Source organism: Telopea speciosissima, chromosome 10 (genome assembly GCF_018873765.1).
Source record: "Telopea speciosissima isolate NSW1024214 ecotype Mountain lineage chromosome 10, Tspe_v1, whole genome shotgun sequence".
Taxonomy (NCBI): domain Eukaryota; kingdom Viridiplantae; phylum Streptophyta; class Magnoliopsida; order Proteales; family Proteaceae; genus Telopea; species Telopea speciosissima.
Window position 1 is genome coordinate 56098694 of NC_057925.1, and position 15750 is coordinate 56114443.

At 37.3% G+C, this 15750-nt stretch overlaps 2 protein-coding genes across 2 annotated transcripts; both read right to left on the reverse strand.

The window, feature by feature from the left end:
- Positions 1 to 2377: 2377 nt before the first annotated feature.
- Positions 2378 to 4954, reverse strand: LOC122642414 (F-box protein At1g55000). Its single transcript, XM_043835872.1, has 2 exons — positions 4438 to 4954; positions 2378 to 2915 (listed from the first exon to the last, which is right to left on the reverse strand). Exons 1-2 carry the CDS (start codon positions 4915 to 4917, stop codon positions 2541 to 2543), a joined length of 855 nt encoding a protein of 284 aa, XP_043691807.1. The 5' UTR covers positions 4918 to 4954; the 3' UTR covers positions 2378 to 2540.
- Positions 4955 to 5885: 931 nt separating this feature from the next.
- Positions 5886 to 6542, reverse strand: LOC122643770 (serine/threonine-protein kinase-like protein At3g51990). Its single transcript, XM_043837353.1, has one exon. It carries the CDS (start codon positions 6540 to 6542, stop codon positions 5886 to 5888), a length of 657 nt encoding a protein of 218 aa, XP_043693288.1.
- Positions 6543 to 15750: the final 9208 nt, after the last annotated feature.

Genomic DNA, 15750 nt, shown 5'->3' on the forward strand with positions numbered 1-15750 from the left:
TGGGAGTTCGATACAGGAAGGTTTGTTCCATTTGGTTGGTTGCAAGTACAGGGAAGTGAAATCACTTTTGGAAAGAAAAAAATAGTTTTGACCTAAAACTATTATCATGTATGGTTAATTTTTGTAAGCACGAGTGCAGGAAAACTTTCCTTTTTTCAACTCAAAATTTGTCTTATTTTTCAGATCAAAGGAAAATTTGATATCTAAGTAGAGTGAAATTCAATAAATAAATTTGGGCCAAATGTTCTCTGTGCCGGGGCGCAGGCTGTGCCCAGACACATGGAAGTAGGCGAAACGTTCACCCTGCCCTTTGAGTGGTAGGCCCGTGTGTCTAGGCGTAGGCTGTTGTGCAGCACTGAGAACATTAGCCCATAAATTTGGTATATTTTGCACTGCCCCGTCCTGCCTATGTTGCGTAGACAGGCCTGCGTTTAAGAGAAATTTTATAGGTCAGGGGTGTCCAAATAATCCATTTGGTAAGCTAGTCCTAAAATATTTTATGCATAAACACCTTATTTCATGTAGCAAAGTCTGCTGGGACTCAATTTTTGATAAGAAGATCCCCATATCCACTGCTCTTGTTAAATTTTATGCCTAATAAAGTTTATAAGCATTGAAAATTTTAGGGCACCTTTTTTGGTTTTTTTTTCGATAAAATTTAAGTGCACCTTTAAGAGGGGGTATCCCATTGCGAGGGAGGGTAAATGATTGAATTGAGATATAAAATTTTCCTTATACCACTCCCTACATATCCAACGATCAAAATTGTTAAATTAGTAGTTGGTGCTACAGTTGGATGCAAATTTGAGGGGAGTTTATATAAATACACACTGGATAGTATACTACGATGTCGAGTACAAGCCAGAGAAAGAGACGCAAGGATATGACCAACTGAGAACATTCTGAAAGATGGAAGGATATATACCCAACTAATGATTCTTTCAACAAAGTTTTCATTTAGTCATGATGAAAGAAGAACCCTTTGTCCATGTCTCTCGGTACCATCAAATGACCAAGAGAAATAATATTTTTGAGAATTCGTCAATATGGGATAGGAGTTTATTGATGAGATAACAGTCCCATAGTGTGTGGTCAAATTAGTAGTGGGCTGGGGATTCTTTCTCCCCCGCTGGTGAAGGAAAACTTTTGTTTCTTTTTAAAACCACTTTCCTTACAAAAATAGTACCGAATTTTCCCACACCAACGGTCAAGGGAGGTTTGGATGGTCTCCACAGTCCACAGGATATCGGGGAACAGTACTGGGATATTATTAATACCGTCGAGCTGCAGACATTTATGACCATTGATGACTGAACTTTTCTTGCACCCCACAGTACAGGAAACCTTTCTCGTCGTAAAAGTATGACATAGGTTATTGGTGACGGCATGGCTAAGATGCACGCAGCAACCAATGCCGCACTGCCGCCCTCGCGGTACTCTCTCTGACCAATAGAATGTGATGAGATGAGATGAGAAGGCAATAATAATTCAAGCTGATGACGGTCCTCCCAGATAATTTTCTGCAAGACCCGTAAATGTCAATCAAGCCATAATGTTCTACCAATCACTGGGTTCAAGCTTTTCTCAATTCAAACATGTTGAGAGTGGCCCAGAGCTCAACTGTTACAGAGTGAGTGCTCCCACTCGTCATTCCACCTTTATCTTTTTAGTCTCCAGTAAATCCTATGTCTTCAGCCACGAATTTGTTAGCTGGTGGTAGTTCCATTTGTGTTAATGAATCATCCCACTTCAGGAATCAGGAGGGTGCCTTCACATGTCCAAAAGCCTCAAGGAAATTCATGCATTTGGAACAAAATATAAGCAATAATTCTTTTCAGGCCTCAGCTGCCAATGGTTTTGGGAAACCAATTCCCTTCACAGTAGGACCCAGAAGGCCATTAACATGGTAGTGAGGATTTCCCTTTAGTAGCATATTCAGTATTGATTATGATTTACATATTTGTTAAAATGAAAATTGCAACCCATCTTTCGGCTCCACCATATTCAAAGCAGAGGATACTCTGGCAGAGAACAATTAATAATTCATAACTGCCCTTTGACATAACTTGTAAAATTATGTCATATAATTGACATAATCTTTCTAAGATGTATTTAGAGGGCGGACCTCGGTGTAAAGGTAAGGTTGCTCCTGTGACCTAGTGATCAGGTGTTCTAGTCGGGAAATAGCCTCTCTATAAAGCGAGGGTAATGCTGTGTACATTATGACCCTCCCCAAACCCCGCAATAGCAGGAGCCTCATGTACCATTGGGTATGCCCTTTTTTTTTTTTTTTCTAAGATGTATTTAGTTTCCCAACCTGACTGATGCCCACAATATTACAGAAGGAAGGGGTCAGAACATGAACTGTGGATCGTTATTTCATAGCGAATTGCAATCATTTAATTTGTTGCATCTGCAGCTTCGTTTTAGAACATTGTATAATGAATACAGACAGCACAATCAAAGCCATGAGTAAAGAAACAATAAGCATTCCACTTACATTAAATTGGCAATCCACACTTCGTTTGCACATATTGAAACTAGGAGAGTATTGCCCGCTCCTCCCACCTAAGGTCCTCAGAGAACTCTGCCAATGCAGCCCGAGGGTCACCATTTGAAATAGACAAGTAATATTCAGCAGTTCCATCATCAACACGCATGCTTCTCTTCAATGAATCAATTACTCTTCTATTGCCTCTTTTGGTGGTTCTCCTATTCATCAAGCAACTAAGTTTTCCATCAGGGCCACCCTCTAGATATACTACTGCCACTTCCCTTTTTGCGTACACATCGAACTCTATATAGCAGGTTCTGTTGCACAGGTGGTCTGGTTTACTTAAAGGGATGAGTAACCTCTCCCTTGAGTATATGCCATGGTCACTCAGCATATTGTTTAAACGTTTTATGTCCATTACCTGCAGGAAGAAAGAACATTCTAGGTATGTCATCTGTGTCCATAATCTGGTTCATTATCAAGGACTGAGACTTTTAATTGGGAAAACGAGCATTTTTAAACACCGATTGGAGCAATCTAACGACGAATATCATTCATCATCATGGTTAATACGACAAGGAAAGACAATAAATGGTAATCATGGTTAAAATTGCAACGAAAGACAATAAGCAACATTATTTTCCTATGTTCTCAACTCTACTCTACAGGGGAAGCCTTTCCATAGTGGCCAGGATCCTCACTTATGTTGATTGAATTGTGCCTTCCGTGACAAGGTGGCATCTGAATAGCCTACTGAAAAATGAACATCCGCAAGCAGAATCTTCCCCCTGCCCCAGTCCCCCAGGGAAAAAGGGAAGAAACCCAACTAATGAAAGATATAGGAAGCTCTTCTCATTTTGCTAGAGATGTTTAGTAGACAGAAGAAGAAAGAGTGAAGAAGTTATAGAACATAGTGTAGAATAGAAAGAAAAGAGAATGTTACAGTAAAAACATCAGGGAGAAGTAGTAATCACCAAAGGTTTCACATGTTTAGTTCCTCCAGCAACTTAAAAATTGCTTCGTTCAAATAACTGAAAATAAGTATTAAAATGAGTGTTCAAAGAGTGCTGGTAATCCATCCATTCTCGAACTTCTAATTAAACATAGACTCAACCCATGATCCAAGCAACCCACTATTTCTAAAATTTATTCCCCAATTACAGATAACGATGCAAATCCATGCAGTACTAAAACATTACTAATCTAAAAATTCCAAAATGAGAGAATTCCCACCCGGCTACCAGTTGGAGAATAAGCAGCTTAAGAGAGATAAAACAGAAAGCAGAATTTACGATTTCGATGGCAAATGCTTTGGACAACTATATAAAAGTTGATTGTGTTGGGAGACGATGGACTTGGAGAGATCCATGACCAGTAAGGCCTTTTTCTTCCGCTGGATGTTGCTTCACACGAAGTTGGGCTTTCCCAAACCAGAATATCTTTGTATTGCCAAGACCATTCATGAACTTTAAGTCACAGTTTCCAACACTACTCACCTGTTTTAAGGTAACAGTTCTCAACTACAAATTCTTTCTGTAGGACAATGCCAAGAAAGGGTCTCACTAGAGCTTCCTCGTAGGAGATGCATCTATAGCATATTCCTTTCTGTTCCAAACCCTCTGAAGAAAATCCCAAGATCCCCATTGAATATCTAGTACCCATTGAATTCTGTATTCTACTATCATTTCAGCTTAAGATCAAGTGAAAAAATGGAAATCTGAGGCATAACCCACCCGGCAAAAACTCCTCAAGGGGAGAAGGAAAGGGCCTTCCAATCATTTGAGCACCGAAAAGTGCGATACAGAGACAATTATTTCTCAACTCAGAAGGAAACCGTAATCGCAACAAAAAAAATAACAGCAAGCGGAGCAAAAGGGGTGTGAAGACTCAAAGCACGGGATGTGGATGTATATAGCAAGAAAGAAGAGAAGAGAAAACCGAACCTGAACAGAGTACTTAACAGCGAGGCTAGCGACAGTATCTCCCCTGAGGATATGATGAGAGATGGCGAATCGGCCAAGGCTATTGTCACGCCAGAAGCTGCCTGAAGAAGGATTACCTATGACGTCCTTCAATTTCCAAGGGGATATGAAAGCTCTGGTCTGAATCTCTCGGTCTGAGGCAACTGAGTTCCAGAACCGGCAAACGCAGGCCGCTCGAGCGAGGTCCGTAACGGGTAATCGCTCAAAGATGGTGCGGAGGATATCTCTGCAAGTGAGCGCAAAGAAATTAGAATTCATCGGGGAAATGATGTCAACGTCGTGAGTACCGGAGGCGGAGCTGCCAACGAAGGTGGTGATGCTTCCCATGGAAGAATTATGAAAGGCCGAGATTGGGTTTTCGGTGGAGGAAGAAGAGGAGTCGTGTTGATTAGGATTTAGCTGCTTGAAGACATCATCGTCTTCGTCTCCACAACAACCCATCTCCAGGAAGAGACGCGTGCGTAGAAAATCACACGTAGAGAGAGAGAGAGAGAGAGAGAGCGATATACGGAGATTGTCTTCCACCAATCTCTTTTTTCTGTTTTTCCCAATCAGATCAAGACGAACAAATCTAAAATTAACACTTAACAAATCTAGAAGTAATTACTACTGTTGACCCTTTTGGTCTCGTAGGCTAAATCTGGATCGTTTGCTACTCAGACTGCGACACAGTACCAACTACCCAAATGATCGTTCCAAGAGGTGTCTCCCAATCAGGAGAGGAAAGACAATAGAGGAAAATTTTCAGATATTGAATAGAAGGATTAATCTTTACCCAAATGCCCAAAATATGTCAAAATCTCACAGGACAAGGTAGCCAGATAGGTCAAGATTCAGGAAGAGAGAGAGAGAGAAAGAATTTCCTAATTTTGACTTGTGGGTGGCATCTACCAGACTATCTAATATCTACCACTAGAGTCTGAAATTTGGAAGGAATGGTGGATGGATAGCCAAACTGTCCATTTTTATGAGTTATGTTTTCGATCTTAAGAATTTTACCAAAAAAACAAAAAAAGTTTTCGATCTTAAGAATGAGAAGCTATTCACCTACTTAAAGCTCATGGAAAGTTTTAGAGAGAAAAAGAATGATATTTATATAATCTTTATTGACCTACAAAAAAAACCTTGGGTAAAGTACACGTATGCTAATGATGCACCCAATATTCATTCCTTTATACCCCTAATACCATTTAAATCCACACCAGGTATTAAATGTTAAAAGATGATTAAACTATTTTTTTTCTATTTTTTTAAAAATTTGAAAAGATCTAATTGCCCTGACCTATTTATTAAAATTAAAAAGATCAAAATGCCTCCACCTTCCCCAAATCATCATCTTCTTCTACATACCCACCACCACCACCAAATCATCATCTTCCACTGGCGGTGTTGACCGCAGCCAGAAATTGTCAACGTGGCAACGCAACGCAAGCCCGAAATCGCCCAATCTCGCATAAATTCTGATCAATCAACACATTTGCAGACTTGATGTCTCTGTGAATTACAGGAGGAATGGAGGAGTGAAGAGTATCAATAGCCTCAGCAGTCTGAAGGGCTAGTCTGATTCTTCGACCCCAATTGGGGGGTCGAGAACTGTTGTGAAGAACTTCGTAAAGGGTTCCATTACTCATGAATTCGACGACAAGAAGACGATCTCTTGAATCGTTCGTGAAGCCCAATAAGTTCACGAGTCGAGGACCGTGGACTTTGGAGAGGATATCAATCTCGTTGTCCACTTCGTTGCTATTGCTGTCGGCAGAGGATGCACCACAAGAAATGACGCCGCTGCCGCCTCTGGAGGATTTCTTGACGGCGACAAGACGTCCGTTGCGAAGGACGCCCTTATAAACGCAACCATGGCTGCCTCTGCCCAATAGTTTCTGCGCTGAGAAACCATTGGTGGCTTCTTCAAGGTCACTGTACTCGAATTGTTGGATCTTGAGGGTTTCTTCTCTGTGATTCTTCTTCTTGGGTTTGTGGGCAGAGTAGGTGGAGATGGAGCTTGTACTGGTGTTGGAATTGGAGGTTAAGACAGCAGATTCAGCTCTGCAGCTAAGATATCCCATCAATTTTGATTGAAGAAGACTGATGAGAAGTGAGAGATCATAAAATCAACAACATACAGAAACTATTTTTTCTTCAACCATGAAGGCTGCAACTCTGCGAGCTTTGAAGATGGCTAATAACTAAGAAATAGAAAGCAATAAGAGAGGAGAGAGAGGAGAGAGAGGAGAGACTTTTAAGTCTTTTGCAGGTGAAGATGTGAAATGGGATTGGAAATTTGGTTTCTTGGAAGATTGGAATAAATGGATACCATTAATCACGCCCACCAAATTGGATTTGAGGTATTATATGCCGATTAATGCTTAGATTGGTGAAAAATGTTCCAAGTACTTTTGGTTTTTTTGGGTAATCGTATTCGTACCATGTTTAGATAAGAAATTTTTTCGGCCCTCTGGTTTGGCTGCTGCTAAAGGCACCAGTGGGGTTTTGAAACCCTAAAATGAGTTTAGGATTTCATGTTTTGGAGAAACGATGTGGGGCAGAAGATGGTTGGTGGTATTAATGGTGGTGGGTGGCGGTGGTGCTAGAGGTGGGGCTTCACGGTGGTGATGGTGTTAATGGTGGGTGGGTGGTGGTGGTGGTGGTGGTGGTGGTGGTATTGGGTATGTAAAAGAAGATAATGATTTGGGGAAGATGAGGGCATTTTGATATTTTTAAATTTTAGCAAATAGGTAAGGGCAATTAGATCTTTTCAAATTTTAGAAAAAATAGAAGAAAGGGTAGTTTGGTCATTTTTTAGCATTTAACACTTCGTGTGGACTTAAATGGCATTAGGGGGGTCAAGCAGAGGTGGTACGTGGAATATTGAGGGGTGGTACGTGGACTTATCAGAAGCTTAGGGGGGTACGAGGAATATTGGGTGCATTACAGGGGGGTATGTGTACTATATCTAAAAACTTATTATAAAGTCTCTAAAGATTTAATCTGGCGTGTGTTAGAGAAGAGAAGTGTTTCAATTAAATAATATGTGCACATAATTAAAGATTTGTATGATGTGTAGTGACTTGTGTAAGAATCGTGGTAAGTTAAGATAGTGATCATAATCAGCTTTAAGCCGTTATTTGTTTGTACTTATTATCGATGATTTAATAAGGGACATCTAAGATGAAATTTCTGGGTGTATGTTTTTTTTACTGATGATATTGTTTTGATGGATGGAACAAAAGCAGGAATTAACGTCAATCTGGAGTTAAGAAGATTAACATTGGAATCAAAAGGTTTTAAGATATGTAGAACGAAAACGTAGTATATGGTGTGTAACTTTAGTAATTCTAGGATGGAAAATAAGGGGATGAAAATTAATGAGAGAGATTCCACGAAGTGAGTACTTTAGGTAAATGGGATCAATCATAAATGAAAAAGGTGATATAGAGGATAATGTTTCATAGAAAATTAAAGTATGTGGGTTTAAGTGGACAGATGCATCCGAAGTGTTATGTTAACGACATATTCCTTTAAAACTTAAAGGAAAACTTTCTAGGACAATCATACAACCGCCTATGATGTATGGTGTAGAATGCTGAACAATTAAGAAACGTCATATGGATAAACTAAGTGTAGTGGAGATGAGGATATTGAGATAGATGTGTAGCAAAACTAGGAAGGATAAAATAAGAAATGACCATATTATAACTAATTTGGGAGTAGCCACGATTCAAGATAAGCTACAAGAAAATTGTTTGAGATAGCATGACCATGTTCAACTGAGGCTTTGGGATGCTCTAATTCGGAGGAGTGACTTGATTCATATTGAATGTACTGAAAGAGTTAAGAGCAGACCTAAAATGACCCTAGGAGAAGTGATGAAAGACATCCATAGTTTTTAGGTCTTGTTTCAAATATGATTTTGAATAGAACTAATTGGAGGGCTAGGATGCATGTAGCCAATCCCATTTAATTGGGATAAGGCTTTTGTTGTTGTTTTTTCTTTCTTTTACTATTATTATTATTATTTTTTAAATCTTTTTAAGGATCTATGCAGTTTTTTTTTTTTAATTAAACAAGATTTATGTAGTTAACCCCATATGATTGGGATAAAGCTGAGTTGTTGTTGTTGAAGTAGTTCAGATTAGGAGATTTCATATAATAACAAATTAGATGGTCAGAATAGACTAATATTCAAATCGAGTTCGAGAAATAAGGGGCAGAATGTTTGTTGAAAATCTTAGATTAATCCGTTGATTAAATCAGAAAATAAGGGATAAGTCTAGTAAAAATAAGATAGGGGTAAAATAGTAATTAACCAAGGAAGCCAGAGATCAAACAATTAGGGTTATGATTATGTTCTTGATTTTGTTAATGGAGGGAGTAAATAACAGTACTTAATCAATCTATCTAGGCACAAAACAGTGACTTAATGGGTGCATGGGCAGAAGTGAAAATCTAAAATATCTGAAGATCCGCAGGTTAGAACCTGCCTAGATTTGAGTCGAGTTCCTCTTCATAAGAAAAGTATATTAAAAGAATCTTCAGTCAAATTTTGAAAGCAATGGCTAGATCTTTCTACCTCTAATTTGTGCAAATAAATAAATAATAATAATAAAAAAACAATAATTTTGCATAAGAAAATAACTTACTTGTTAATGGATGAAGAAGATGTTAGAATAATAAAAAATAGCATAAATTATACATCTGGGATTCACACTGCAAGGTGGTTCGATTGAATCAAACACCAATTTACTTTGATCACACACAAGATGTTTCTTGATCATACACAAGAGATCTTCAATGGAGAAGAACAACAGCAAAGCAACAATATTTTATTGGGAAATGTGCTTTGCACTGGGGGCACTGGATGCACCCAAACACATGGGGTTGGGCAAAATGACCACCCACCCCCTGAATGGTTGTAATGACCAATGCGTCCTACCCCATGTATCTGGATGTAGCCTGCGCCCCCATGCGCTCCCGGGCAAAGGACATATTTTATCAAATTCGTGTACAATGCTAGCCTCCCTTACAAGGTTATATAAAAAACTCAAAATTAGATTCTGACACTAAGAAGAAAAAACCTAACATAATCCTTAACTAATAAAATAACCTAAATGGACTAGAAAATTAAATAACAATGGAAAATAACTGAAAACAAGTTAAAAATAAACCAAGTATAAGAAAACAAATCCTAATAAAAGAAAGGATATAGAGGCATTGGTTCGGATATGATTTTCAATTTCACTAGGGGTTGAATGGTTTTCGGGCATAAAGACATTGGTTTGTATCTAGGCATAGGAACCTCGCTAACCACGCAATTGATTAGTGTTCTTTCTCTCTTAAAAAGAAATCCCATATGAATCTTAGTACTCATGTTTTAAACCCATAAAAGCGGCCTATTATATTAAAAACTCAATAGACTAAAAGCCCAAAATGTATAGAATCCAACTCTAAACTTATTTCTACATTTTCTCTGGCACATTGCCGTTGTTGTCTGAAAAATTCAACATCAACTTTTCATTAACTTCAATCAATCTTTTTTCTAGTGGAGTCATGGGTCTAAGTATCAATATCATATATGTTAGTCAATGTTAGAAAACTAATATCAAAGGAAGGAGAGGACGGAGAGATAACCTGAGTCGAACGAGAACGCTCGGTCCTTAAGACAGTATTTGCACCCTATTACTGCACTGGGTTGCAGCAAATCTGCCTCCCAAGATAAAATAGGCTGGACTGATTACTGATTTGTAGAGACAGTAATCACTTGAAACTATCAAAGAATTGAGAAAATATTAATGCTTGACTAACTAAAATTGTACCACAAAAATTGACTGCTTTGGATTGTCCATTTCACCTTTATTAATAGTGGTAGATGTACCCCTTCAAGACACCTCATGGAATGGGTGTGTCCATTGACATGAGTGGACAGGATTAAAAGATTCTAATCCAAGCACTTATATGTAAGTGTCTCTTGGAGATACCCCATGGTGTAAATGTGTCTCTTGGATCAATGGATTAGATTAAAAGATTCTAATCCAAGTGCTATGAATGCACCTATACAAATGGATATGTCTCTTTGAAGATACATGTCCCTTGCATATGTCTCTTTGAAGGTACATGTCCCTTAGTCAAAAAATCAGGCCAACATTGAACCAAATAATGACCCAAAACCGCCAAAAAAGCAAACCAACATTGAATCAAAGAATGACCCAAAACCGTCCACAAAATTATTGTAAAAATTCCAACAATTTTCTCCAATTTTTAAAATAATTGAGTTTCAGTCAATAGCCTCTCTGTACCTTTAAATCATACGTACATAAATGTGTCTTTCGACTTGAACCTTCATGTTGTCAAAATACATTAGGACTTGTCAAAATCAAAGTGGACGAGGCCTTGAACTTAGAATTTATAGCGACAAATCTCATATATTAGATATATGATTTACTTGACATAGTTTAAAAAATACCCGCACATTTATGGCCTTGTGCTTTCATCTTAGGTTTTCATAAGTGCCTTAGAGACAAGCTTTGAATCTCGCAGAAGCAGCCCCACTTCCTGCACTTATATAGGTGAATCTAATAATATACAAATGTATGACTTGCATTTCCTATAAGACATAGATTCATTAAAGGATTGATCATATCCTCTGTCTGTTTCTCCATACATACATGCACTACCTTCAGATGACAAGAGATATTATCTCTACTAATTAAATGCATAACCGGTTATTACTACAAGTATTTTTTCATTGAACTAGATGACTAGATGTTGGTCTAGTGTCTAGTTGGTTTCCACTTGCAGGTTACCTCTCATTTAAAAGCTTTAAACCCATCTCCCTAGAAGTCTTCCATACCACATCCCTGCCTAGGCCTTTTGTAAAAGGATCAGCTAAATTTTCCTTTGACTTTACATAACTAATAGTCACAACTCCCTTGACGAGTTGTTCCCTTACATAACTATGTCTTAAACTGATATGCCTTGACTTTCCATTGTAAACTTTATTATAAGCTCTTGATAATGTTGCTTCATTATCACAAGATATTGATATAGCAAGCATTGGCTTAGGTCACAGAGGAATCTCTGTTAATAGGTCCCTAAGCCATTCTGCTTCATTTACTGTCATTGGTAAAACAATAAACTCAGACTCCATAGTAGAGTGTGAAACCACAGTCTGTTTCTTGGATCCCCAAGATATTGATCCTCCACCCAAGGTATATATCCAACCACTTGTGGACTTTGATTCATCGGATCCTATAATCCAATTTGCATCTGTGCATCCTTTTAGTACTACGAGAAAATCTTTATAACTTAATGCATAATTAATTGTACCCTTTAAGTACTTAAGTACTCTAGAAATCGCATTCCAATGAATTTGTCCAGGATTATGAGTAAACCTACTCAAAACACCAACTACAAAAGCTATATCAGGACCAGTGCACTGCATGGCATACATTAAGCTACCAATGATACTAGAGTATTCCAATTGAGACATACAATTCCCTTCATTAGAAGTTAATCTAATAGAATGATCATATGGGTAGCAACTGGTTTACAATCCTCATGATTGAATTTCTTTAAGATTTTCTTTATGTAATGAGACTGTGTTAAAGAAATAGAATCAGAGGATCTAACAATTTTGATTCCCAAAATTACGTTTGCTTCACCCATATCTTTCATATCAAAACATGAAGATAAAAAAACATTTGTCTCCAAAACAATACTTGAATTAGTACCAAAGATTAACATATCATCAACATATAAACATATTATAACACCATGTCCATTCTTGAATTTAGAATAAACACATTTATCAGATTCATTTATTCTAAATCCATTTGCTACAATCTTTTGGTCAAATTTATCATGCCATTGCTTAGGAGCTTGTTTTAGACCATATAAAGATTTGACTAATTTACAAACCTTACTTTCCTGGCCTTTCAAAACAAACCCTTCAGGTTGTTCCATGTAGACTTCTTCTTCTAAATCTCCATTTGAAAAAACAGTTTTAACATCCATTTGGTGTATAACAAGTTTATTAATCGATGCTAAAACAATTAATAATCTAATTGTACTAATTCTAGTAACTGGAGCATATGTATCGAAATAGTCAATACCTTCGTTTTGCTTAAACCCCTTGGCTACAAGCCTAGCTTTAAACTTATCAATGGTTCCATCAGCTTTAAGCTTTCGCTTGAAGATCCATTTACAACCAATAGATTTAAATCCAGGAGGTAAATCTGTTAAAACCCATGTTTTATTACCCATGAGAAAATCCATTTCATCATTTATAACTTCTTACCAAAAGACAAAATCTTGAGAATTCATGGCTTCTCGAAAAGTCAATGGATCATGTTCAACATTATACACACAAGAATATGTAACTTCATTTCTATTTCCTGCTACCAAGAATTGATAGAAATCTGGGCCAAAGGATTTTTCTACTCTAACTCTTTTACTTTTTCTTATTTCAACACTTTCATTATTCTCAGAGTTTGATTGAACTGTATCTTGATCCTCCTTGTTTGTATCTTCATTTTTCCGTTTCCTAGAGAATAAATCCTCAAAGAACTCAGCATTTCTAGATTCCAAAATTGTATTTTGGCTAACGATCTCTGTTGATTCCATCGTTAGGAATCTATAGGCCTTGTTATGTTGGGCATAACCAATGAAAATACATTCAATTGCCTTTTCACCTAATTTAGGTATTTTAGGATAAGTTAATCTTACTAATACTCTACATCCACATACTTTGAAATATCCAAGAGAAGGTTTTCTCTTCATCCAATATTCATAGGGAGTGATATTAGTCTTTTTATGGGGTATACGGTTAAGTATATGACAAACAGTCATTAATGCTTCCTCTCATAAATTCTTTAGTAAGTCAGAAGTAAGTAAAAGTGTATTCACCATTTCTGTTAGAGTCATATTTTTTCTTTCTGTTACTCCATTCTGTTGAGGACTATAGGGTGCCGTTGTTTGATGGATAATTTCATAAACTTCACAGAAATCATCAGTAGAGAAGTATTCTCTTCTTCTATCAGTTCGTAAGATTTTAATCTTACGGTCTAATTGATTTTCAACTTCCGCTTTGTAGATTTTGAATTTTTTCAAAGCCTCATCTTTAATCCTTAACAGGTATACATATGTATATTTCGAACAGTCATCTATAAAAGTGATGAAATATTTTTTACCACATCTAGTTAGAATACCTTCTAACTCACACAAATCAGAATGTACCAATTCTAAGAGTTGTGTATTCTTTTCTACTTTCTTAAAAGACTTCCTAGCAATTTTAGACTTGATGCATACAGAACATTTGTCTTGACTAGAAGATGTGCATTCTGGTAATAAGTCTAATTTAACCATATTTCTCATGCACTTATAATTAACATGCCCAAGTCTAGAATGTCATGTATTAAAAGTAGAAACAATGTAAGCAAAAGATGGATTTCCATTAATCATATTAAACTTATACATGCCATTCGATGCATAACATTTCCCAACATAAATTCTCCCTTTGGACACGATGATGTTCCCTGACTCAAACAGGATTTTAAATCCATGTTTGTCAAGCAAGCTTACAGACATTAAATTCTTTCTAATATCAGGAACATGAAGTACATCATTCAAAGTAAGCTTCTTTCTGGAGGTGAGATTCAGAACCACTGTGCCTTTACCTATGACCTTAGCAGTTGAAGAATTTCCCATAAAGAGATCTTGTCCATCTGCTATAGGTTCATAAACTTTGAATAGATTTTTGTTCTTGGCAACGTATTTGGTTGCACCAGAATCTATCCACCATTCCTCATCATCATCCACTGTATATACCTCAGATATCATAGCAGTCCAATCATCATTTTCAACCATATTGGCTTGGTCCTTCTGTTGCTTCTCCTTGAGAAAGACTCTACACTGTTTCTTGAAATGATAGACTTTTTCGCATTTCCAACAAGCCGCTTTAGGGTTAGTAAAACTACCCTTCTTCTTTTTCGAAACAGATCCTTTCCCATCAAACTTTCTCTTTTTGCCCTTAGAAGATGCATTTTCTATAACATGAGTCTTTGGAGATTTTTCCTCCAATTCAAGTTTATCCAATTTGCGAGAATTCTCTTCAACTTGGATATACTTTATCAGCTCTTGCATAGTCATTGCATCTTTCTTTTGTTTCAACTCTTTCCGACAGTCTTTCTAAACAAGAAATAACTTAGAAATAATTGTAGATACTTGGAAAGACTCATCAAGAGAATGACCCTCAGAGATTATTTGATTCATGAGATCTTGCAACTCATAAGTTTGTGAAATAATAGATTTATCACCTACCATTCTGTAATCAAATAACTTACGTACAAGAAACTTCTTGTTGCCAGCATCCTCAATTTTGTACTTTTTGTCGAGATCCTCCCACAGTTCTCTCGACATGCTGTCTGTAAATTTGGGCTCATACACATCATAAAATGTGTTTGACAACCCATTGAGAATGTAGCCCTTGCACATGAAGTCGTCTTGTTCCCACTTCTGGCGCTGCTGTTTTTGTACCGGTGTTTCTCCACTTGAAGTTTCTCCAGTGGTGTTTGTCAGTGCTGTTGGCTTCTCTTCATTCAGAACATGTGCAATCTTCAAAACAGTGAGGAAGAAATACATCTTCCCTTTCCAACGCTTGAAGAACGAACCATCAAACTTGTCCAGTTTGGTGATCTCGTTCCCAGGTATCTTTATCACTGTTGTCTCCTCCATTGATCAAATACTGTCTTAAGATTGTTAGATAACTAATATCAAAGGAAGGAGAGGACGGAGAGATAGCCTGAGTCGAACGAGAACGCTCGGTCCTTAAGACAGTATTTGCACCCTATTACTGCACTAGGTTGCAACAAATCTGCCTCCCAAGTTGCTGAGACAGTAATCACTTGAAACTATCAAAGAATTGAGAAAATGTTAATGCTTGACTGATTAAAATTGTACCACAAAAATTGAATGTTTTGGACTGTCCATTTCACCTTTATTTATATTGGTAGATGTACCCCTTCAAGACACCTCATGGAATGGGTGTATCCATTGACATGAGTAGACAGAATTAAAAGATTCTAATCCAAGCACTTATATGTAAGTGTCTCTTGGAGATACCCCATAGTGTAGGTGTGTCTCTTGGAGATACTCCATGATGTAGATGTGTCTCTTGGATCAATGGATTAGATTAAAAGATTCTAATCCAAGTGCTATAAATGCACCTATACAAATGAATATGTCTCTTTGAAGATACGTGTCCCTTGGATGTCTCTTTGA

Bases quoted from the DNA above. Each gene is read 5' to 3' on its own strand.
- LOC122642414 (XM_043835872.1), bottom strand. From the start codon at position 4,917: ATGGGTTGTTGTGGAGACGAAGACGATGATGTCTTCAAGCAGCTAAAT. The intron at 2,916-4,437 runs GTTCGGTTTTCT...TTCTTCCTGCAG, and splicing joins CTGTTAAGTACTCTGTTCAG to GTAATGGACATAAAACGTTT.
- LOC122643770 (XM_043837353.1), bottom strand. From the start codon at position 6,542: ATGGGATATCTTAGCTGCAGAGCTGAATCTGCTGTCTTAACCTCCAAT.